General features: G+C 44.8%; 1 protein-coding gene across 1 annotated transcript in view; it reads left to right on the forward strand.

Moving 5' to 3' along the window:
• Positions 1 to 5,154: 5,154 nt before the first annotated feature.
• Positions 5,155 to 23,848, forward strand: part of LOC123029785 (keratin, type II cytoskeletal cochleal-like) — a 41,997-nt gene continuing 23,303 nt past the window's right edge. Inside the window, exons 1-2 of the mRNA XM_044443104.1 lie at positions 5,155 to 5,432; positions 5,499 to 5,646. Coding sequence (XP_044299039.1) covers positions 5,155 to 5,432; positions 5,499 to 5,646 — 426 coding nt within the window. The remainder of the gene's footprint in view (positions 5,433 to 5,498; positions 5,647 to 23,848) is intronic.

Genomic DNA, 23,848 nt, shown 5'->3' on the forward strand with positions numbered 1-23,848 from the left:
CAAGCCTGAATTCCTGTGTCTGCATCAAAGAGCATAACAGGTTGTTATTCCCAATGGGGGCTTCCGATTCTGGCACATGGAAGGCTATTCACACACTCTTGCACACACACAGAGGGCCAAATTAAATGTTCTCTTAAGCATGCATCGTAGAGAGAGGAGTGCTACATATAGTTATTCTCAAGGGCACGTCAGCGGACTGTTTTGTATTGGGAGCATGGTGTGCTGGCAGAGGAAGGGTGGAATTGGGGGCAAAAAGAGGTGGGAGGAGGTTTACTGCCTCCCCGTGTGCCATGGTCCAAAGGAGGACCACATGTGCTTAACTTCAGAGTAAATAAAAGCAGCGTGCATCGCTCCAACGAGTCATTTAAAGGAATATTTTGTTGGGTGCACACACACACATGTGACAACATTGAATTATTCCTCCATGTTTGGGAACTTTGGATGTTATAGTTCTGTGAGTGTCTGGCAGTCTCCAAGAGACATTCCAGCACTTCCCCAAATTACATTTCCCAGGATTCTTCAGGTTAAATCCTAATAGTAAAATTGGCATAAACCAGAGCTGGAGAACTTGCAGCCCAGCAGATGGTGTTGGAATCCAATTCCTATCAGCCCTAGCCAGCCTGGACAATGAGGAATGATCATGGGAATAGTAGTTCATCAGCATCTGGATGGTCACTGGCTCCACCTCCTAACATTCATCAGTCGTTGCAGCAGGGAAAGCTGACTTCTGCCTCAGCTCACGTTTCGCCTTGCTTCCTAGGATGAAAAATAAGTTTGGCTGCCATTTGTAAGAGTCTAAATTTCATTCTGTTCCATTGTCCATTCAAAATATCCCATTGCAACATCTCATTATTCTCACAGAAGTTGGACCAGCTGTGAATCCTGAACCATTTCTGATAGCCTCGTTCCCTCAACAGTTCATGAACATTCCCTATCATTATAGCAGCTCAGCCAAGGGGACTGAATGAGAGATATTACTGTTGTGGTTGCACAGTTTTGGGAAACTTCTGTGGGGCATCATAGGGGTTACTGCACCGATGGATCATATGGAAATCAAATTCTGCAGGTGCATCCCTGAATTTAACCAGGGTCACGTTTGTGGCATCACCCATACACTGACCCTCAGCAAATGAGCTCATGCTGTTATATGAGGGAAATGTTATTATTTACAAATAGGTGTAGATCTGCACAGTTTTATGGATCATTTGAAGGTTGATCTTTCCCTCAATGAGTGTAGGTCCACATTTATGCACAATCTGATTTCCACCTGTTCTTTTTAAGTATCTAAGTGAAGTTGCAAACTAGAATATCTTGGACTTCCTCACTGGACTCATGCTATCTGATTCTTCTCTCCTTCTCTTTGATTGCTGCCAAAAGGATGATTTGTGTGTACAAATAATCTGACGCAAAATAATAATGCATTTACCACCAGGTGAATCTGTTAATATAGGGCTGCTTCATTCCACACATACCCCATCCCACTCTTCAACGAGTCTTTTATTAAAGCATTTTGACCTTATAATGTCTATAGCAAGTCTAAAAGCTTGTCTGCCATACATAATGTGGGTGCTCTTATGTACCTGGTTCCTAAAGTTAGGGAGGATTTTGTAAAAACAACATCATCCAGTGCCAAAACAAACAACATCAGAACAGAACAGGGAGATGATTTTTCTGAGCTTGAGATGGGTTCATCCCAAACTTTGAGGTTTTTTTTTTAAAAGTTAGTATGCAAATTCAAGCACTTTGCAGTCTGTCTTCATCCCTAATGTACAGAGTTTGTAATTATTTTTACCCTAACACAAGGCAGCTTTGAACACTAGTTTCACCTTTAAGCAGCTATGCTTTTCTGTTTGCATTTGTCTTCAACATACATTTTTGAATATATCATTCTATATATTTTTAATACTGGAAGCTGTTGCAAAATCCAGAAAAATGCAACTTTTGAAGGAGAACTGAATTTTCCTTTACATCTTCCTTTGGCAGCACAACATTTCGGCAAGATGCAAGCAAGATTTCTCTCGCATCCCTAGAGATGGGTGCAGAATGCTCATTTCATCTGCTTGGGATCTCTGCCAGCTACCTGGTAGGACCACTTGGCTTGTCTCTATTTTCTTTGCTTTGCATCTTGGTGACTGTTTTCTTCTTCTTCTTTGCTACAGATTGACCCAGCTCATAATAAAAATGATTTCATAGAAACTTATTAACAGGTTCCATTCATCATTCATTTTCCCACCTCTTTTCAACTCTCATTATCATGGGGGGCTTGTTCATTTTAATTTTCCGATGTGCCTGATCTTCTGCTAATGCTCAGGAGGCATCCCCAAATGACAGGGACTTTGGCACCTTGCCAAGCCAAGTGGTTCAGTGGACCCTGTAATCCAGATGTTGACGGTTAGCCCATGATGGCAGTGCTGAGGGCACCTGATGCTAGCGAGCAGGTGACTCTTTGACCACTCTCTGTGAGAAAAGGACAAATAAGGTCTGTGCGCAGCAATTCCACGTACAATCTCCACCATCAAGACATAATCTCCCCAAAGGTTTCTTGTGTTCTCCTGCAAAACAAGATTGCATTTCTGGGCATAACTCAACATCAAAAGAAAGGCTGTGCCCTTTCCTTTGCCACCTCCTGTCCTCAGCTTAATTAGAAATCCGCACCCGGAGGAGTGAGCTGTCACACCACTCCAAAGACGGCAGAAGGGTGGGTATGGGGGACTGCCCTGTGTTTAAATTTCCCCTTCTTTCAAGTCTGTGATGACACACTGATTTGTCACCTTAGGGTTTGCTGTGACTGCGCATGCAGCACAATTTTTTCTGAAGCAGATTTCACGCAATTAATTCAACCCCATGTGAAACGAATTAAGAGAACCAGGGGAATTATGCTCACCTGTTCTTTCCACGAAGATGTCGGAGGTAGGAAGGGAATACTTAGGAATGACTAAGTGCCTCCTTCCCTAACCTGGTGACCTTCAGAAACTTTTGGACTGCAAATTCCAGAATTTCCATCCAGTGGGACCATTAACTGGGAATTCTGGGTGTTGCAGCCCTAACGTGCTTGGAAGGCGCAAGGTTGGAGAAGGCTGACTTAATATGTCCTGCATACCACACCACAGGAGGTATCCAAATCCGGTGGAACTTATAGGAGAACTATTGATTAACTCGTGATTAACTTAAGCTTCACTTAAACACCACTGATTTCTAAAATTAGGATTTAATTAGGATTTTAAAATTAGCCGAGAATGCACCGGGGGTTTTTAAATGTTTTTTTCTTTTAAATTATTATATTATTATTATTTATGTATGTTTTTATGTATTTTTGTGAGCCGCCCCGAGGCTTTGTTGTGATGCGGGCAGCATAAAAATGTTTTAAATAAATAACTAAAATAAATAAATAAATAAAATTCTACTGCGGGTAGCAGTAGATCTGATTCTAGCTCCCCCCAAACTATGGTTTAATTAGGAGTTGGATCAAGATTTAAACTGCATCAACTGTGCTGATGAAAGTGGATTCATTCCCCACTCATTCCTCAAGGGCAGTCCCTTCAGGTCCCTGAAAATACAATTCATTCATTCATTTATTTCCATGCTACCCCATAGCCAAAGCTTTATGGGTGGTGGAATTAAACAGATCATTTGTTTGTTTGTTTGATGGATTTCTAACCCACCTCACCAGCCACACAGCTCCCCGGGCAGAGATAAGTAGGAGATCCTGTTGAATGAGCTAAAAGGGTATCCTCAAACATTGGGTGGAGGGACCCGGCATAAGTGAAGTCCTCCTTCTTGAGGAAAGTCCCTCCTTCTCCCAGGAAGCAGATTCTGGATCCAATCCCAGGATTCCTAAACTAACGTTTTTATGTGAACTGCTTGGAGAGCCTAGGTTCAGTTCCTTCATACATTCCTTCCCTCTGTCTTACCAATATGGTAAGATGTGCAACAAGCAATCTTGTTGCTGATGCAACACAAGCTCCTGAATTCTGGTTAAACACCCCACACATGCAGAGTATTGATCCAACAGCGTTCATTGGTTTACATGCTTTTCCCAAGGCACTAGCAATAGAATGGCGCACACGCGTGCACGTGTGGGTGTGCACATGCACACGCAGAGAGAAATGTGTGTCTGGACCAAGGCAAATATTTCCTGCCATGCTACGTGTTCTTTGTGTTATTAGAAACTACAGTCACGCAAACAACACAGGTGCATGCAAGCAGGGGGTGCATATGGGTGAACGCAGGTACATGCCGTGTCACCTCTTTGCTTCCTATTTCCAGCGCTTTTTTTGTCATAGAATGCACTGGAACGGAGTTCCGGCACCTTTTTTCAACAGATTTTCCAAGTTTTAAAAGTAACTTTTGAAAATTTGATGTTTGGTCCACCTGGATTTGAATCGCCCTGTTGAGCGTAGCAGGTCGGCGGCAAAATCTTTAAAGCGGTGCATGCGGGCTGCTTGTGTGTCGAATCCGATGCATGCGCACTTTGTCTGTGCTGGTTGTGATGGCGCTGCTCAGCTTGTGATTGGTCATGTGGTCGCGCACTGAGTGCTTACTGTGGGTGGCAACCGTTACGTTTCGTTACACAACTGAAGTGTGTGGGTGTGTGTACAACGATTGACTACATGCGAAAGGTAAATAATTTCATGAGTTCCGGCACCTTTTTTCTTACAAAAAAAGCACTGCCTATTTCTATACACACGGTTTGGAAGCAGTCATTGTTGTTAACGGGGATGGCAAAATGACAGAAAATGCTCATGTTCCACAGGGTGACCAGACGCTGAAGCTCCCTCAATGACAGCTTTAGCTTGCAACTCGGCAGAACACTCTGCCTTCCGCACATCTGTGTGTGTGATCAATGAAAGAGGACATTTCCTGAAATAGCTTTCTGCCTGTAATTAATGCCAGCAGGGAAACAATGTTCAGACATAATACTCTGCAAGCAAGCTTGCAAATAAAGTTTTTCCTTAAAGACATTGAATTATTTCTCTTAAGTCTGCATTTGCTATTATGGTTTCTGTGTCAAAAGCCCGAGGCAGGCCAAACCTCTGCAAGCATTTCAATTAAATGCTGAATGCTACACCAATCAAGGCTACTCCTCCACACTATATAAGAGTTTGTCTCCACTGCACCTGCTTTCTTGAAACGTATCCATCCCAGTTGGTCACAATGACTCACCAGATGTCTGCAGCCCGAACGTTCATGGGAGGAAGGGGATTCAGTTCATCTGCGATATACGGACTAGGCAGGCCCAGAAGCTATGCTGCCTCAGTACGCCCTCTGGTCAGAAACGGATATGGGCTTCCGGGCTTCAGTAGTCTAAGCCTTTCCAACCTGGGTGGAAGCAAAAGGATTTCCCGTGGTGGCTATGGTGCCGGATATTATGGTGGTCATGGCTATGCTCAAGGAGGCTATGGTAGCCTGGGGTTTGGTGGTGGGGTGGGTCAGTTTGGCCCTAGAATGCATGGCTCTGTTGGTGGTCAGGGGCCCGTTGGCGGACATGCAAACTTCAGGTGGGATGGCATCCGTGGGGTCCAGACGAACAAGAAGCTCCTGAAGCCTTTACGTGTGGGGGTGGACCCACAGGAGCACGAGGTACGCACTCATGAGAAGGAGGAGATGAAGGACCTCAACAACCAGTTTGCTTGCTTCATTGACAAGGTGAGAAAGCAAATGTTTTCTGCTGAACTTGACACAGACAGGTGGACCATCCCGGGATGTACATCAAGGGCTTTTGGCATGAAGGAATGTAAACCTGGTTCTGCATCTCAGTGCCATGGATCAGGAGGCGCTGCATGGTACGGGGGTCCAGACCAGGACTTAGGCACACACAGTAAAGCTGAAATAGATACAAAGAGAAAACTCTCTCGAGCACCTGCTTCAAAATGAGTGCTATTTCTAAAGCTGCACATTTTAAAAGAATCAAATTTATATTTTCCTAAATCAGGTTTTGTTTTGTTTTGTTTTGTTTTGTTTTGTTTTGTTTTGTTTTGTTTTGTTTTGCCACACTCTCAGAATTGGATAACGTTGAATTTCAAGAGTTATTGAAATGGAACAAAAGCCCTAATCCTCTTTAAATCTAGTTGTGTTTGAATCCCACTGGAATCAATGATATTTACATAAGTCACAACTGACTTGCTCAAATTGCTTTCAATGGAACATCAGTGTGATGGGCAGATCAGTCCTAAAGCTGGAAGAGAGATGGCCATTTCCTCAACTTTGCTGACTTTCCCTGGCAGACTGGAAGGTGGAATGGCCATTTTTTTCCTCCCTCTATAATTGTCCTCTGCAGGAGATGATGTTGTCTTCCAAACTGGCATCACCCCTGGTTCCATTTGGCGTGTGTCAGTGTACGAAGAGGCCTAGAATCCTGCAAGGCTTTGCTTGCCTTCACAGAGCCTCCAAGCCCCATCTTCATCCCCACTGCCCATGCTGGCCAGCTGTGCTGATGGAAAGCCTCACCACCACCAATGGAGGACCTCTGTGAGCAGCCCTCCCTTTTCATCTCTAGACTGGGAGGTTGTCACTCTCACAAGGCCCCTGCAATGCCCTCTGGGGTGCATAGGAGGGTGTCCCCACCCTCAGGTTTGAAAAAGTGGATAAGTTACATGACCAATTTAGAATTTATTGACAATTTTTTTCAATGAAGGGTTTATTTTTAGCATGAAGGAATTTAATTCCCTTCAAAAATTGAAGTCTTTTTGAAATTGATCTTCAAAGCAACATTAAAAAATAGCATGCCTTGTTTTCAGAACAGATTAGGAACCACCACAAAGAGTGTTCCCTAAGTCTTAGTCTTCCCTAAACCCCTTAAGCTGTGCTTTTGCTCATAATGCAGTGGATCCTTCTCTCCTTCCTTCCTTCCTTCCTTCCTTCCTTCCTTCCTTCCTTCCTTCCTTCCTTCCTTCCTCTACTTTAAATTTTAAGTACAATGCATTTTGGTATAGGCAATAGTTCAGTGGAAATTCTGTTTAAGGCACTTGGCTTTGGGGAGATTGTTGCTTATTTTATGAATGGAACTATTTAAATGCAAGTAAATAGTGCTGGATTTCTGCAAAACATCGGACTTAGAAACATACAGTTGGAAGGGGCCTAGAAGGCATCAGATTCAACCCCCTGCTCAGTGCAGGCCTCTAGTCTCCCATCCAGATTCTAACCAGACCAGTCTCTGCTTATCAGCCAAGATTAGACAGGATCAGGCATTTAATGCTATCTGGAAACTCTGCAGCAAATGGAGATGACTTGAGAGCTGTTCCTTTGGCCTAATTTGTTATATATTGGGTGAAAGGCAATGTTGTGTGAATGGAAGGCCACCCACATGGTGGGCCTCCATCATCTACTCATCCCCATGCAGCCCCATTTCCTTAAAAACTGCTTTATGGTCCCCAGCCTTCTGGAGCATTGTGGGAACCATCCTTCCCCCCTGACCTTCTCATGGAACCATTTCCATCAGTGGAAAAAACTAATTGGATTCCACCCTATGCATTCAAAAATGAGTAGGTCTAATTGCTTATTGTATGGTTTTGTTAACCGTCCAGAGAACCTCGACTATTGGGACATATAAAAATACGCACATAAATAAGCAGACAAAGATAACAAGCAAGTGCAGCCAGTCCCTAGGGCCTTATCAGAGATTCCTAACTTTATGGCTTCTCATTGTTGCTTCATATGTTATGTTTTTATCTATCTTGGTGTAGAAAAAACATGTTTGTCATGCGGGGAACAAACATGTTCTTGCCAATGCACAAATCGGAGGCCAGAATATGTATCAGTTACCTAAGACACCATCTGCACATGGTGGGTACAGTTAAGTCCCCAGAGGACCCATCACCAACCTTGCTCACTAGCAGAAGATGGGCGACTAGGCAGATGCATGGAGAACAAGGGTATTTATCCGTGGCTAGTAGACATGATGTCTCCATGCTTCCTCTATGATCAGAGTAGGGAAAATTTGAGAACGATTTGCTGGGACAAATCATCTTGCCCTCCTTGTGGGCTTCCCTCAGACATCAGGCCGGTTGTTAGACTAGATAGGCCTTTTGTCTGATCCAGCAGGTTCTTCTGGAGCTCTTAAGTCAGACATACAAAACTAATTCCACTAATTCTGGAAACAGATTTGCTCCTGACCTTGTTTCTTAATTAGATGTATTTTTCCTCCTTGTCCACTACACAGGTGAGAACCTTAGAGCAAGAGAACAAAGTTCTCGAAACAAAGTGGAACCTCTTGCAACAGCATGTCATTCCGGCAAGAAAAGATCTTGAGCCATTCTATGAGAATTTCATCTCTAGAATGAAGAATGAATTGGAGCGTTTATTAAGTGAAAAAGAACACTTGGAAAACAAAAATGCTGCCACTCAGCATGTGGTAGAAGAATTCAAGAGCAAGTAATTATTCCTATACCTATTCTCTCACTCTTAGTCTTAGTCTTACTCTTATTCAGCAAATGCACCCTGAGGCTAAAGAGATTCTTTAGTCTTCCATTGGCACATGGTACAATACAATGGGTTGGGTAACTCCATTTGTACTCTGGTTCCAAAACCAAACCAAACTTTGCACCTTCCTATTTCAAGTTCAGTAGAAAAAAAGAAACCTCAATTAAAAAGAGGAGGGAAACATGGAAATCTATCGTTTTCTTGTAGTACCTCAGTCACCCTTTTCTGTGTTTTATGTTGTCTTCTGTTTCCTTTGATCTGGAGACAGAGAATATTATTTAAGGAATGAGAAGATAAAAGTAATGTGTCGTGTACAATGCATTTGCTTCAGATACCTTAGCCTTTTAACTGGACTCAGATTGGACAGTCCTTCAGAAGTGGAGTCCCCTTTGCAAAATAAGACATCCTTCCACCTTATCTATGCTGTATGTAGGGCAAGGTGTTTTTACTGACTGATTGTCTGATTGATTATACTTATATCCCTCCTTTTTGATTGCAAGTGTCCAAAGGTGGCTTACCTTGGTCTCTCTCTTTCTCCTCATCAAACAACCCTGTGAAGTAGGTGAGGCTGAGAGTCCATGACTGACCGAAAGGAAGCTACTGGGCTGACTGGGGACCATATCCCAGATCTCCTCAGTCCCAGTCCAGCCCTCAGCCTGGTAGACCGCACTGATATCGAGTTGCACAGAACTATTCTTTCATGTTTCAACAGATATGAAGAGGAATTCAAGAGGCGGACCACAGCAGAAAATGAATTTGTGCTGCTCAAAAAGGTAAGCTGTTGAGACTCAGTGCCTTAGATGTGACACCCAAAGCACCACTGCTAATTAAGTACTTGGCAATGATTGACTTGTCTCCATCAGTGGCCAAGCAGAAGCCCCAAGTCCATACCCAGCCCCAGTGGTTGTTTTCCTGAGATGCCTTCCTAGGCCCTTTCCACAGTTGACTTGCCAGCTGCCCTTCCCCACATGGCCAGTGCGCCTCTGAGCAGGAAGTGAGACACACATCACTTTTGACTTGGCCAAAACTCGACCTGGCCTTTCAGATGTCAGCTGGGGTGGAAGCCACAGTCAAGAGGGTCTGCTCTCAGCTTTGGCTGATTCGCCAACTGTTTCCCTTCCTGGAAGAGAATGACCTGAAAACAGTAGTGCATGCAGTGGCAACTTCTAGGCTCAATTTCTGCAGTGTGCTATATGCAGGACTCCTCTTGTGCTTACTCCAGGAACTGCAATTAGTACAAAACATGGCAGCCAGTTGGTCTCTGGGACATCGTGGCATGACTGCATATTGCCTATTTCAAAGTCTTTGCACTGGTTGACATTTCTGGATACAATACAAAGTCTTTGCACTGGTTGTCATTTCTGGATACAATACAAGGTGTTGTACCTTTAAGGCCCTTTATGGCTTGGGCCCAACATAGCTTCAGGAAAGCTTTTGCCTATACAGTCTGCCTTGCCAGTGATGTACAAATCAATAGGTATAACTTACACAGGTATAATCTTGCATTCATTGACACATAAGCAGGCCAGAGAAAAACCCTCTTTTCTAAAATCAGCATGCATGCATCCTTGAAATGAAGCCGACACTGAGCAGGCACCGGTCCAGAGAAAGCTAGTTGGCACTGGACAGATAACGGCAGTTCAGACAAAGGGCGATTCACACCAGCCCATCCATCCTCCTCCTCGTCTATGTAATAGCACACCATCCTCTCCTCTCCTTCGGAGCATCTTCTTTGGTATGCAAGTGGGAAAGATCACACCATTGCAACTTTTAACTTCTGCAACCCATCAGAAAATGTTAACTGTGTTACTTGTAACCCTTTAATGATCAATGTATAAATGGACCAACCAAAGCCTGCTCAGGTGCCCCATCCGGAACTATTAGTTGGTAGCTGGTTATTCTCGAGAATAAATCCTTTAAAAGAAAACCTTCCCCTATTGTGTATGTTGGGCATACACACACCAGGACATGGACCTTTTGGTCAACACCAGCTAAGGTCTTCTGAGGATCATCTTCTGAAGTTTCTTCTGCAAGATTAACATCAACTACCCTGAGGACTTTTTCAGTGGTTGCCCTTAAGCTGTGGAATGGCTTGCTGAGAGAGATGTGTCTGATTTCCTAAATTCCCACCTTAGAGAAGGAGTTAAAAAAGCATCTCTTCCAACAGGCCTTCCCAGATGACTTCTCATGTCAGCTTTATTGAATATGTTGTCTTAATCAGTTTTAATCACTGCTGGTTTTAATTTCTTGTAAACCACCCAGAGCCTAAGAGAATGGGGCAGTATATAAACACTAAGACAAATGCATATGAGTAAATCAAGTTATTCTCTGAGCAACTTTGCTTCGCCGAGGGCACTGGCTAAGCCGCCTCCACGGAGTGGCCTGTCAAGAATCGGGAGACCGACTGGGCTTTCCTCAGACTGCTCACCGCCGCTGCTCATCTGGTCAGAATGAGGCCTCGGCTCCCCATGTTGCCACGTGATGAGTCTTGATTAGACATCCTTTGAAGCCATATCTCTGGAGGCTCTTCAGTCACCCTTTGTAGAGGGCAATGTTCTCACTCAGATGCAACTAAAATTCAGCAAAATTTTAAAATCGGGCCGATGGGTAATTTGACCCTGAAACAAGCAGCTTGTTTCAATTGACTAAATGAATCAAAGTAATAGAAAATTGGTTAATGTACATGGCATGTCCCCTGCCACATATTTTCAAATGTAGTTTACATATTGCTCAGATACTGACGTCAAAATTGGCTGTGTGTTCAGTCAGATATGGTCACTATTCAGCCTTATAATGTTAGGAACTGGCAATTTGAGGTGGGGCTGTTGGTCGCATCCTGAGGAGACTATCCTGCATTAAATTGACAAGGAATTTGGGAGGATCTCGTGTGTGAGATCCTTTTAGCCCTTGGTCTTACACATGCTTTGCTTCTACAAAACGGAGTACCAGTGCTAGCTTCATGGACTAGCACTGGGACACCCGCCATTTCATTTGACAATTTGCTCTGTGCATTTACAAGCTACAGCAACTGAAAGGGTTCATGTTTAATTAAGTGTGCAGTCTTTTTTAGGATGTGGACTCTGTTTCCATGATTGTGTCCAAGCTGGAATGGGACATATGCATGCTGTTACAGGAAATTGATTTTCTCCAAATTATCTTTCAAGAGGTAAGGATCATCCTGACAAGATCTCACATGCTGGGACTCGTGGTTCATAAAATCATAAACGGAAAATCATAAACGGAAGATAGCCCTTTCTGCTAAAGAGAGATTTCCCACACTGCTAACTGCACTGCGGGTAGTGAGGACAATCTCAGGTTTACACAGCAAAAAGAATTCTAAGCAGAAACAAACGACTACTGCCAAACACAGGATTTTCTGCGTTTCACTATTCACTGTGCAGGCAGAGCACCCACTGGAATTGTGACTAATAGCACAGCAGTCACTGCTCTGTGCAGAGCTTTGTAGCAGCTCTGTTCCAGCCATTCCCTCTGTGGTTTTTCCGAATGTCAGGCATCTTTCATGTCATCATACGCTTCTTGATGGGATCAGATTTTTTTACACCAGCATCTGTTCTACCTGTGCTCATTTGCCTTAGTGCTGACACGCGCCAATTAACTAATGTGCAGCAGAACATTTACAAAAGTGTGCATCAGCACTAACAGACACTTTCACCAAGGCTGGTGCAAATCAGTGTAAATCCCTACCCACAAAAGTGAAAAACTGTTCTGCAAGATCCTGGGATTCATATGACTTGGAAAAAGCCAGTCCACCTGGAATCTGCAGGCTGGATTTTCTGGAATCAAGCTTATTTGAATCTCTTGCAGATTTCTCTGACATCCTTATGTGCAGGCAAAAGACTACACAACCATGTTTTGTAAAACCCATGAGGGATAAATTATGAGTCTGAAAATCAGGAAGTCTCCTAGAGACGCATTGTATAAATTATAATAGAAGGTATGCAGTAGATATTCTTTACATGTGCCTACTCCAGTGACCTCACTGAATACATTTCTTCTGAGGTAATTTCAGGGTTTTTCCTTGTTCTTACCTCCATAGAAAAAGAGTAGGCCTCTTTGAAGAATTTCTCTGGATACTTACCACCATTTTTCTGTAGCAAACCTCCTTTTCTCCACATAATATCCTAGAATGATGCTGTACCTTTGGCATTGTGGAGAAAGCCAAACTATGGCCAGTTGTTTGAATATCAGCTAGTACTGTTGCTGCTATTAAGCAAGCAACAAACAAACAAACTGCTCCTGGCAAAGGAAAAGTCGTGCTATAGCTGCTGCTATTAAGAGACCCACCAGTGAGAAACTGTTGGAGATCTTCTTTTCATTACATTCCTTCAGTAAAATGTAGGGATATGGCATGAAAAGGTGCATGTGATCCCTCCGCCATTTCTCAGTGCACAAATAGAGTAGAGAATTTCAAGAGGCCATTTATGCCTATCTGTATCAAAGGCAACATGTGGGCCAGGACCAGTAGTGTGGGCTGAACTCAGGGAACTGGTGTCCCACATTTTGGAAGGGTTTCCTGAATGGTTTGTTTCTGAAAGTCCAGGACAGCAAATGCACAGTATCCTGCTTTACTGTGGGAATGGAGTTGGTCGTAATTACAGGGTACTGAAAAGGAGAGGAGGAGTGCTCATTAGAAGATAAAGAACACGCTTCACAAAATGAGCAGATCAGAGTGTGTTGCTGTGTTTTTTCACTGTCTGCAGTTTTTGGAGAATTGCCTTTGGGGAATTACATGCTCCAGGGGTAAGTGGTTCATAACCAGTGTAAGCTAGAACTGTGACTCAGAGTATGTTTTCCACCTTTGAGCAGGATCCTTTTTGCATTGACTGGCAAGTAACTTCAGGCAGCTTCTGTTGGTTTAGCTGGAGCTTCCAGGTTAGAGGGCAGGTGCCTTTCTTAAAACAGAACAACCAAGCAAAAGCAAAAGACAACTATTTGTGGAAGCATCAGCATCTTTGATGCCTGGCTTATGCATGGACTTTCTGTGACTTGCAGGAACTGAGGTCTTTGGAGAGCCCGCTCTATAACACTAACATCCTTTTGAAAATGGACAACAGCCGAGACTTGGACACCGATCATATCATCAAAACTGTTGAAGCCTGGTATCGGAGCATTGAACGCAGGAGCAAAGAAGAAGTCAATGCTTTCTATGAGAACAGAGTAAGTCAGGACGTAGCTGCCATTAGTCTGTTGGGAAGATGGGGTGTTCGTCCTTCCTGTGCACACCCGATTGGCACATTGAGGTGAATTCAGCATGTGTGACATATGTAGAAATTGCTCATCCAAAGGCCTGCTGTTAGCTACACTGGGGCCTCCTGGAGCACGTGCTACCTAACTTTTCCTGGGGTGCTTCCCCTTTTTCCAGTTTGGAGAGCAGGCAGCTGGTCTGACTTACACTCACCCATGACCAGAGATGATGCAGGGCACCATGAAGGCCCAGGGCTGAGGCCCATGGTGTGGAAGCCAGTCTTCCCACCCTTTCTCCTTTCTCAAGCAGAGCAGTTCATGGCCAGAGGCTTCCCAGGGCAGTCTTTATTATAGTAAAGCAGACCAGCCGAGCTGGCTTTGTAATATAGAAAGAGTATTGTGAAGCTCTTTAGCAAAAGGCATCTGTAATGTCAGGAAGCCACCTAATTAGAGAGAGAGAGAGAGAGAGAGAGAGAGAGAGAGAGAGAGCGCTATTACTGCCCATGCCAAAACATTAATTTTAAACTGAACTCCTCTTCTCCCTTCCCAAACAAATGGAGTAAGATCCACCCTCAGGGATGTTCCTACTGCTTGTGGTCTACATGGTGGTAAAACTGGATGCTATTCAAATGGCTTGCCTTCTTGAGTTGCTGTTAGATGTTGGGACTGATTGTGTTATTTCCCTCCTTCACAAGTCCTGCCTATTCAACTAGGCCTTCCCCAGAACCAGAGGTGGTCTGGTTCCCACCTTCTGCTTGGCTTACCCGGGAGATTTCTGGCATTGGCATGTCAGCTAAGAATTCCAACTCAGCCTCTTCTTCCAGTTCAGATTCAGAGTCTGGGGTAACCATTTTGGAATGCTGTATTTTGGGAGAAGTGGGCCCGGTCTTTGCATGCAAGACCAAAAGATACATAAATTTGCATATGTTAATTTCCATATGTCCTAAAGCCTGTACACTCCTATTTGTGAAAAAAAAGATGTATGAGTGGGGAGAGGAGGGCATTTGAATACCGCAAAGAAGACTTGGCAAGAAGATTTAAGGGTTGGGGGAGAAAAAGCGCACATGGGCAAAAAGTCAGCTAATCCAGGAGGGTCAGATGCAAAGAGAGCAGCAGTCCCCTGTAACTTTATTACAGCAAAGTTCAGAGGTGGTGGGGCAGATGGCTTCCTAGAGATCTGGGTCTCCAGCCCTAGTGGACCACTCCCTAACACCGTCTCTGCCCCAGTGGCAAACTATAGAAATGTGACCGTGGGTGATTCAAAAATTCCCCTCACAGGGGTCACCTTACCTCAGCTCAGGCAGCTAGTTTTGAGCATCATAAAAGGGGCAACAAATTCTTGTTGTTTTTGAGTCTTCTTCAGCATCATCACCATCACCATATAGGGAATAGGTGGATTTTCTGTCTTAAATACTGTGCACCCTGACTTGGAGGGTTGGGTGCCATTTGCTTCTTGGCCTCAGGTGGAAAAATAACTTGGGCCTGCCCTACCCCTCTTCTAAGTCTGCCTTGGGTGGTTTGGGTGTTCCAATTAAACCCAGGCTGTGTTTCTGAAGTGGCGCCAACACACGAGAAATGTTCCAGTGGCCTTTTTTTTTTCTTGAATGCTAAAAGTGTCCTCCCTGATACTGTACCACAGTTTTCAGTGTCTTCAGTTTATTTGTGTCAGCTCTTGCCCTGCAGTAAAAATGCAACACAATTTTGGTATGCTCATTTAAGTAGTTATTTCAAAAGCTTGTTCGTAGTTGGTGTAATGAAAATGTGGTGGACCACAGAAGCATACTGGTAAAGCACAGCAGAAAATATGTGATGTGATTTTTTAACATCATTTCAATTGTTAAAACATATGATCTGGCCAGGGCAACTTCTTCTTCCTTCTCTTTCTCCTCCTATATTTTTATTTTATACTGATAATTCTAATTTTATATTTGTAAATCAATGTATTTTTGTATTTAATGGTAATTTATTATGTACTATTGTATTTCAATGTATTTTATCATGTTGTAAGCTGCCCCGAGGTTTCGGCAAGGGGCGGCATAGAAATGTTATAATTATAATAATAATAATAATAATAATAACGATTATATCCTGGTAGCCCATTGAGGATGGAAAATTTCATTCAGTTCACATTTTAGTGTGCATTAACTCATCTGGCACTTTCAGACAGATTATTCAGAAGTTTCATCCGAGTGGGAATGTTCGCTTGGCAATGATTAATAACAACTCTGTTGATTTCCTCTTCATTTCTGGATACTAGTTCCAAGAGCTTCAGGAACAAAGAGGGAAATATTCAAATGATCTGAAAATCAACCAGAATGAGATTGCAGAGCTGACCCGGATGGTTCATAAAATGCAATGCGACCATGACAATATCAAAAAACAGGTAGGAGAGATTTTAAGCATGTTCCATCTCATATTTGGAACCTGATAATCCATCATTCTCTGGGTCAACAGGGCTACATCTGGTAACAGCGTTTCATACTGTGGCAAAACTTCTCAGTCATTACTTACAAACTGTTTCTTCAAGACATCTCAGGAGCAAGTGTGACTGAGCAACGAGGAAGGGGACAGAGTATTATGATCTTAATGGCCTTATTCTGAGTCTTTAGGACCTTTGATATTGCTGTTGCTGCAGAATTGAAATGGCTACTTTCCATGAGCTCATTCTAGCCCTGTTCAGTTGTTCGCTACCTGTAGAGAGCTTCTGTGTAATGTGAGTATTTCAGGAAGAGAAAGAAGAGCAGCCGCTAAGGAGACACAAGGGAAGAAAGAGAGCAAGTAATGAGTGCATTGAAATGTGGCAGGAAGCTTCGTTTTGCTGTCCATTTTTTGGCAATCTGTTCTGTTGGACACTGTTTTTCTGAGTTCTTTGAACTGTCTAAGTTAGTGCCAAGTTCATCCATGGTTTTGAACCTTTCTGTCCAGCTGTAACCAAGGTTACAATCCTGTGTAGGATTAGACACAAAAAAGTCCTACAAATCCCAGCATTGGAACTGTAGGGACTTTTTGGTCTAAATATGCATTGGATAACACCCTTAAAAGCTCTGTTTCTTCACTTGCTCAAGCTGTTTTCCAAGAAATCCCTTTCTTTCCTCTTCTCTATTTACTTTCCCCATCAGCAAATAGTAGTTATTCATTGTTATTAGTTATTATTTTCATGCTGATAATGTGTGATGCTAACTTTTCTCTGTATAGCCTCCTTAACTGACATTATTTTCTGTGTAACTAACAGTATTTTCTGCTTAAAATTTTCATCTTGGATGTCCTCCCACTATTCCAAAACCCACAATTCTGATCCAGCCTTCACAACCTTTATTGGTTCTTCCATTCTATTTATTAAATTGTGTTTGTGGTCCCTCTCTTCAAGTCCACGATCTTAGAAAGTCAAATCACCATCATCCCTCTTTCCCCATCCCTTTCCTTTTATTTGTTCCATTGCAAGATAATCCTAGTCCTTTTTACAGGTGCTTTAGTGCCATTTCCTCTTTCATCAGTTCAGATCAGGTGTCTATGTGTGCATGGACAGGTTGATGTTTTGGAGACATCCATCTGTAATGTCGAGCAGCGTGGAGACAATGCCCTCAAAGATGCCCGGAACAAGCATATTGAACTTCAGAGTGCTCTGCAGAAGGCCAAGGATGACCTAGCTGGCATGGTGCGAGATTACCATGAGCTTCTGAATACCAAGATGGGCCTTGACATTGAGATCGTAACATATACGACACTGTTGGAGGGAGAGGAGTACAGGTGAGTCAAGCAAAAGAAGTACACGCGTCTACCATGCGAGAATTTGTAATCACATTAAGATTGGTCCGTCTCCTTTGAAAGTCAGGCACATTTATTTCAGCCAGGCAGGAACCCCAGCTTAGATTAAGATTTAGTCACCAATTAAAATCATTGCCAGTTCTCAAGATGTGCAGAAGTCCCCTTGAGACCTTTTCTCAATATTCTGGAAAGTTTCTTTGCTTTCAGTTAAACAATCTCCAGATACTTCTTCCGAGCCAGAGTCTATAAATCCATATGAAATTTTGCTTCAGGCCAAATGTCATCACTTCAGCTAAGCAGGATAGGACTGCACTGTAAGTCAGGGTGAGGCTACATGGTCTGCTCTTGGTACCTCCTTGGCACCACCAATGGGCCCTAACCTCCCCCAATTCTAACAGCAGCAGCAGCGGCAGCAGCAGCAGCAGCTCAGATGTTTCCAAGGGGAAGCGAGTGCCTCTAGGTTCATATGAGGCTCAGAGACAGTCTTAGGAAACATAGAGGGCAAGTGGCTTCAGGTGCGAGTTTTCATCTGCAACGTACCCATGTTATGGTGGTGTCCACCACAATTTCTCAAACTGCCTGTGGGGCCCAAAATATTGCCTACCCTGGTCTAAGTGACTAACAGGGAGTATTATCTTTTTACTTATGATGCTCGGGATTCTATAATTATGAGTTTGCAAGAAGGAGCCTGTCATTGTCGCTTTACAAATAAGGAACACAGCCCATGTCCATTGTACACTCCCACTAGAAAGTGCAGGAATTGTGCAAATTGTAGAAAGAGAACCTTCTGCTACACCAGTTTGTTAGAAATTGGCTCAAGGAGGAGAAGCGCCTGGAGGATTCTGTCTCAGGTCTGCAGTAAGGAGAATCTAACGGCAGTAACATTTCTCCCTTTTCCCTAATAGACTACTCATGGGAAACGTTGTGGGCATAGGTAAGTAAGAAGCATGAGGCGATGCTGCATCAGAGTCACCCGCTCGCTAGTGCTGCTCCTTGCATTGGCTCCCTTCAGGGCTTGTCTGAATTCTGCTTTGTTTGTGGTGGAGGCACCTTGTGCTGGGAGATGCTCACGCTGGGTGGTGGTGGAACAACCCTGACTAGTCTGAGGCAAGAAGCCAACCTTTTTTGCAGGGCAGTGTGGGAAGACGAGAGAGTTAGGATCACTCATGACTCGCACTGAGTGCTGCTGGCAAGATGGATGGTTACTGGCCAGTTATGTCAACACTGGGGTCACTGGAGTCGGTGAAGTTCAGGAGTCACTGAGGCAGTTGGTGTGAGCTTAAGTGGGCTCCGGGGGAAGGTGGAGGACAGGAAGGCCTGGAGGAACGTTGTCCATGGGGTCGTGATGGGTCGGATGCGTCTTCGCAACTGACAACAACGTGTCAACACTGGGATGCAGGGATGGGGCAGAGTGTACAAAAACCTGCATGTGTGAAGGATGAGTTGAGCTATGTTGGCATGAATAGCCATTCTTAGATCTTTGTACTGAGTGGGTTCATGTGATGTTTTTAATATGGAAGGAGGTCTGGGTCAAACCCTATCGGAATCTGTCCCTCCAAACATTTGTGGGCTTCCTCTTGTGCTTGACTTGGTCTCCCAAAGCAAGGCAAGATAAGAGGTAGTCCACAAAAACTTTTAGATCTCCAGTTGCAGAACCAGCAGCCTTCTTCCCTGACAGCTGCAGCAGCCATCTTGCAGAGCAGTTGTGGGTGGGCTGCCTTTCTGGCAAGCCCCTCACAAGGAGAACTCTCTTCGGTGCTCAGACAGTGACTGTTCCTGGTGCCGAAGAAGGGTGTTGCTCAACACATGCGACTCGGTTTCTCCAAAGCATCCCACAAATGCCAGGGATGCTTGCCAGGAACTTGGACCCTGGGCTGCTGCAAAGTGGACCAGAGTTAAGGGAGCCAAGCCCAGGGAATCTGATAGATTCCCAGACCCAGGCAGATTCCTCACACATCCCTACATGGAAGCCTCTTGTGTGTATTATTTCTCTGCATCTGTACACACACACACAGACTGAGTGAGAGAGAGAACTATATCCAAAGATGTTCTAATCCCATAAAATCTGACATTTTGTCTTGGCAATGACAATGTTACCGAGATAGGTGACAAACAGGTTTCCATGTGGTTGTGAGCCAGTCTTCAGCATATGAGCTGAAAGTTCTCAATATGTGCTCTTTCTTGCAGATATGGCCAAAAAACCCTGCATGGGGGACTATGCTGCATTCCCAGCGTCATGTGGATATAGGCCTCCAGCTGGAGGATATGGTGGGATTTGCGGTGGAAGTTTCAATGACAGAAGAAGTGGAGGGTATGATGTAGGAGGCCATGGAAGATATAGTGGCAGGAACTATAGCTCCAGAAGTGTTGGCGAGCACTCAAGGCCTGTACATAGCAGCAATGTGGCTGGCGGATGTGCCTCTGCTGATGCAGAATTCTACCCAGGATCGGCATGTGGCACTAGGAACACCTCGATTTCTGCTGCAAATGGAAATGGAAATATCTCTGCAGGCATAAATGGTTCCTCAAGAGGAGGTGGTCTAGGGTTAGGGTTAGGCTCAGGACCTGGACATGGATCAGGCAGGACTTTCGGCAGGGGATGCATCTCTGGGAACATAGCTGGAAGTTGTCCAGATGTAGGCTACCTTTCTGGGGGTTGTAGACCAACAGGTGTCATCCCCTCGGGTGGGACTTTGGGCCCCAGGAATGTAGGTGGCCCAGTAGTGATGGGTTGCAACCCTGGAGTTACAGGGGGTGTTCACATGGGGAATGTAGGCGCTCCACTTGTAGGAATTCCAGATCTTGGTGTCCCTGCTGTAGGCTTTGGGGGAGAACCTTGTATAGGAGTAGGTGCCCCTACTGGTGTGTGCTATCCTGGAGCAGTAGGACCTGCTATGGGTGTCTGCTACCCTGGACCAGTAGGGGCACCAGTCGGTGTCTGCTATCCTGGAGTGGTTGACCCCATCGGAAATGAGGCCATGTAAAAACCAGTGTACAAACTCAGCCTTGTATGAAATGGTTCTCAGAATACCAGCAGCAGCGATCTGAGCTTCTACCAGCAGTACAGGAATCTGTTTAATAGCATCCATGCTTTTCTTGGGCCATTTTGTACTTTCAGTTCATTCCAGTACAGAAGCCCTCTCTCCAGGTCACTACAAGCAATAACATCACTCCTTCTTCTCTCCATCACAACCCTACCCCACAGAAAGTCTTCTGCCTGCTGAATCATAAGCAGAAAGGTTTCCCTATCATCACAAGGCCTGTTCCTTTCAGATAAGTTAAAAATTAGAGCTGGTTTGTTACTAGGGCTTTGTTTGTGCCAGCAAATGCTGTCCAAGTTCTAACTTACATGGCCTGAAGGTGACCATAGAGGTGTTTAGATTTCCTAGCTCTGCATTAGAAATAGTCTTAATTTATAGAAAAATTATGGTTCCCACCCTCCATCATCATCAGCAGCAGCAGCATCTGGTAGCAAGCTCATCCAAGATAAGCAGACGTCACTGTCTAAAGAACAAGAAGTAGGAACGTGTGATGGTTGTGGGTGAAAATCCATCAGATTTCCTGTATGTGTCCCCATGGATTCCATTCTGTTAACTCTGGCTCTGACAGGAGTTGGCCCAGCAGGCAGTCTTCCAATTTTAACAGAGGCCATGATTTGTCTTATCTTTCTTTTTAGAAGCCAGGAAGATTTGTGCCAAATTCGTGCCTTGTCTTTTCATTTAGCATGAATTTGCACAAATGGGTGCCAGCCACAGAGCAGAGGTCCCCCTGCAAAAATCTGAAATAAACAGCCAGAAAATTCGAGCTTTCCAAGGAGGAGCGAGTGCCCATGGAGTTAGATGAATGGGGGCCCCCTGTTCTCCTGTTAAATGCTGCAGCAAGAACATCCAAGAGCTGGCCCCAATTGTCGCAAATTTATGCAGCATGCACACATTTCTGCAAATTGCACTGGAGAGGTGTAGTCCTTAGGGCCAAATGTGTGCAAATATTTTGAGCAATTTTGTGGAAACTGACCTGCCCCTCCCCAGCTTCACCTACTTTTGGCCATCGGGTCCAAGCTGTTCTGAAAGCCCACCAAATGCAAATAGAGCAAGTTTCTAGTTCCACACATCCCCAGCAAGAAGATTTTTCCCAAGAAACTATAAGTTGTGGGTGTGATTGTCAACATTCTCACTGTTCTTGCTGTTTCCATCATGGACAGTGTATTATTGTGTAGGCTGTCTGTAGTTTTCCATGAGGTTGGTGTTCCCAGGTCTTGTGCCTACAACTGATGTATTTGGGGTCAACTCATATGGCTCTGTAATTTGGCTTTGCCCAGCAACCATCTGCTTCTGCTCTTCTCTTCAATAAAATGCATGAAAAACAAAATGGCCACCACTGATATTTAATAATGATTTGTGAAATAAAACAATCGGAAAGAAATATAGGTTAGTTTAGCTTCGTTCAGCAGAATCTCTCTCTGCTAAAAAGCTCTGCTGCTTTTAATTGGACAGAAAAAATCAGGAGATAAAAAGATGGTGGGGGCTCACCTGTTGGCTCATGGAATGATGGAATCACAGTGGAAAAGCAAGCTGAAATTTGGCATCCGGTGCAAGAAGAGATGCTGTTTATTGGAGAAGGCTGAGAACAGAGTGCCTTGCACTCTCTCCCTTGAAAGAGAGCAGAGGCTGTCTTCACATCAGACAGCCATCTGAGATCCTACACGCTCACAGAAGACACCTCAGCTACAAGAGACAAGGGGCTGAATGTAGGGATCTCCCAGAATTGTGTTTCTGCTTACAAAACATTCAGTCCAGCCCTGTGCACAGGTCCTCCAAATGAGAATGTGATTTCTGAATTTGTAAGCCCATTCCAAAAATGCATTTTTTTCACATTTTTCTGAATGAGGGAAAGATGTTCATTTTGGGTGTGCACTTTTACAAATCCACATTTTTCCCAATCTGGAAAGAAAGGGCAATCATGTCCAGAAATGCAAACAGGGTAAACCAAGGTTTGGGAGAATTAGGAGAACTTCTCCAAGGTGAAACCCATGCTTACCCTTCATGTAAGTCCCATTGCACAGATTAAGTCAAGATGGAGACTGAAGGCCAAACTTTGGAAGATCTCTTTCCCTTGAATGTATTTCCATTAGCCTTGGGCTGCGGGTGGAACATTTTGCACAGGGATGTACCTTTGAATATGGTCCATCCTCCACCACCCTAAGCCTTGGGCTGTGGGGGGAAATTCAGGATTCTGATCTTGTCCTTGGCTTTGACTTTTCCAGTATGTGCACCCTTGCCAAATTGCGAATTGATCTTTGAGCTTCCAGGCCAACCCCTAGCCTCCTCTGTCGAACTGTAGCCAAGGACCAAGGGAGGTGGGACGGACGCTCGCTTTACAGCTGAGCTCAACTGATAGCAACTGTAGGGACAAGATGCACCAGGACACCTAGCCTTGCCTGGCACCAGCCACGTATTCATTAGCATTTATTTATTTATTAAACATATAAAACAGCTCGACTTTGTTTGAGTTATTTGTGACTGCATCCGACTTTTCTGTCCCTCCATGTAAATCCAATGTGCCTAATGATGACCAAATGGCGAGCTGGCATTGCCTAAAGAGTGCTGGTGATGGCAGTCGCAGGGCAGGGCAGGAGAACCAAAGATATTGAATTCCCACTGAGGCCAAATACCTGTCGGAAGAAATGAAGCTGCTGGTGCCTCAAGGCAAAGAGGCAGGAAGGTTGACAATGGGCCTCCTCTGCATCTCAGTGCCTGCCCTACTTGCACTGGATGTTCCCTTGCGCTACGACTTGGGGAAGATGGGCAGGAAGCGGAGCCCTGCACCTCTGAAAAGCCACATTAAATGCATCAAATGAGCACCTCCTATGGATAACCCGTCCTGTCTCTGACCGAGCTAAGGGCCACACACGGTGTGCGCACAGAAGTGCTCCCCTGCCCTCAGTTCACTAGACAAAGAATGCACAGGGAAAAGGTGCTACAGGAGCGGGGACTCCCCAGAGCCTGCTGCAAGACACGCGCCGCCCAAGCCATGTTTGGACACAGGGCATTCAGAGCAAGAGCAGGAGCAGGAGCAGGAGCAGGAGCAGGAGCAAGAGGAGCTGGGTCTGCGCTCCTGCCCTCTTGGTCAAACATCTGACCGTCGCTCAATGGTGGAGCTCAGGCTCGGCTTCCTGCCACCATCCCTGCATCTCCAGTCAGGGCTGAGGAAGGCTCTTGCCCCAAGCCCCAGGGAGCTGCTGCTGCCCCTTCGTGCTGACCATACTGGGCCAGGTGAGCCCAGGCCTGGCCCTGCGTGAGGCAGCCTCCTGTGTTCCACTCTGCATGAGTGCGCTGATTCGGCGGTGCCTGCAGCCCACTGGGACTGGTGGGGCAGAGCACAGGGGCACTGGTTGCAGGTGGAGCCGGGAGCAGGGATAGGTGGCCTCGAGGGGCCTGCCCCACAGCAGCAACTCTTTGCA

Source organism: Varanus komodoensis, unplaced genomic scaffold, assembly GCF_004798865.1.
Source record: "Varanus komodoensis strain SLA01 unplaced genomic scaffold, ASM479886v1 scaffold41, whole genome shotgun sequence".
Lineage (NCBI taxonomy): Eukaryota > Metazoa > Chordata > Lepidosauria > Squamata > Varanidae > Varanus > Varanus komodoensis.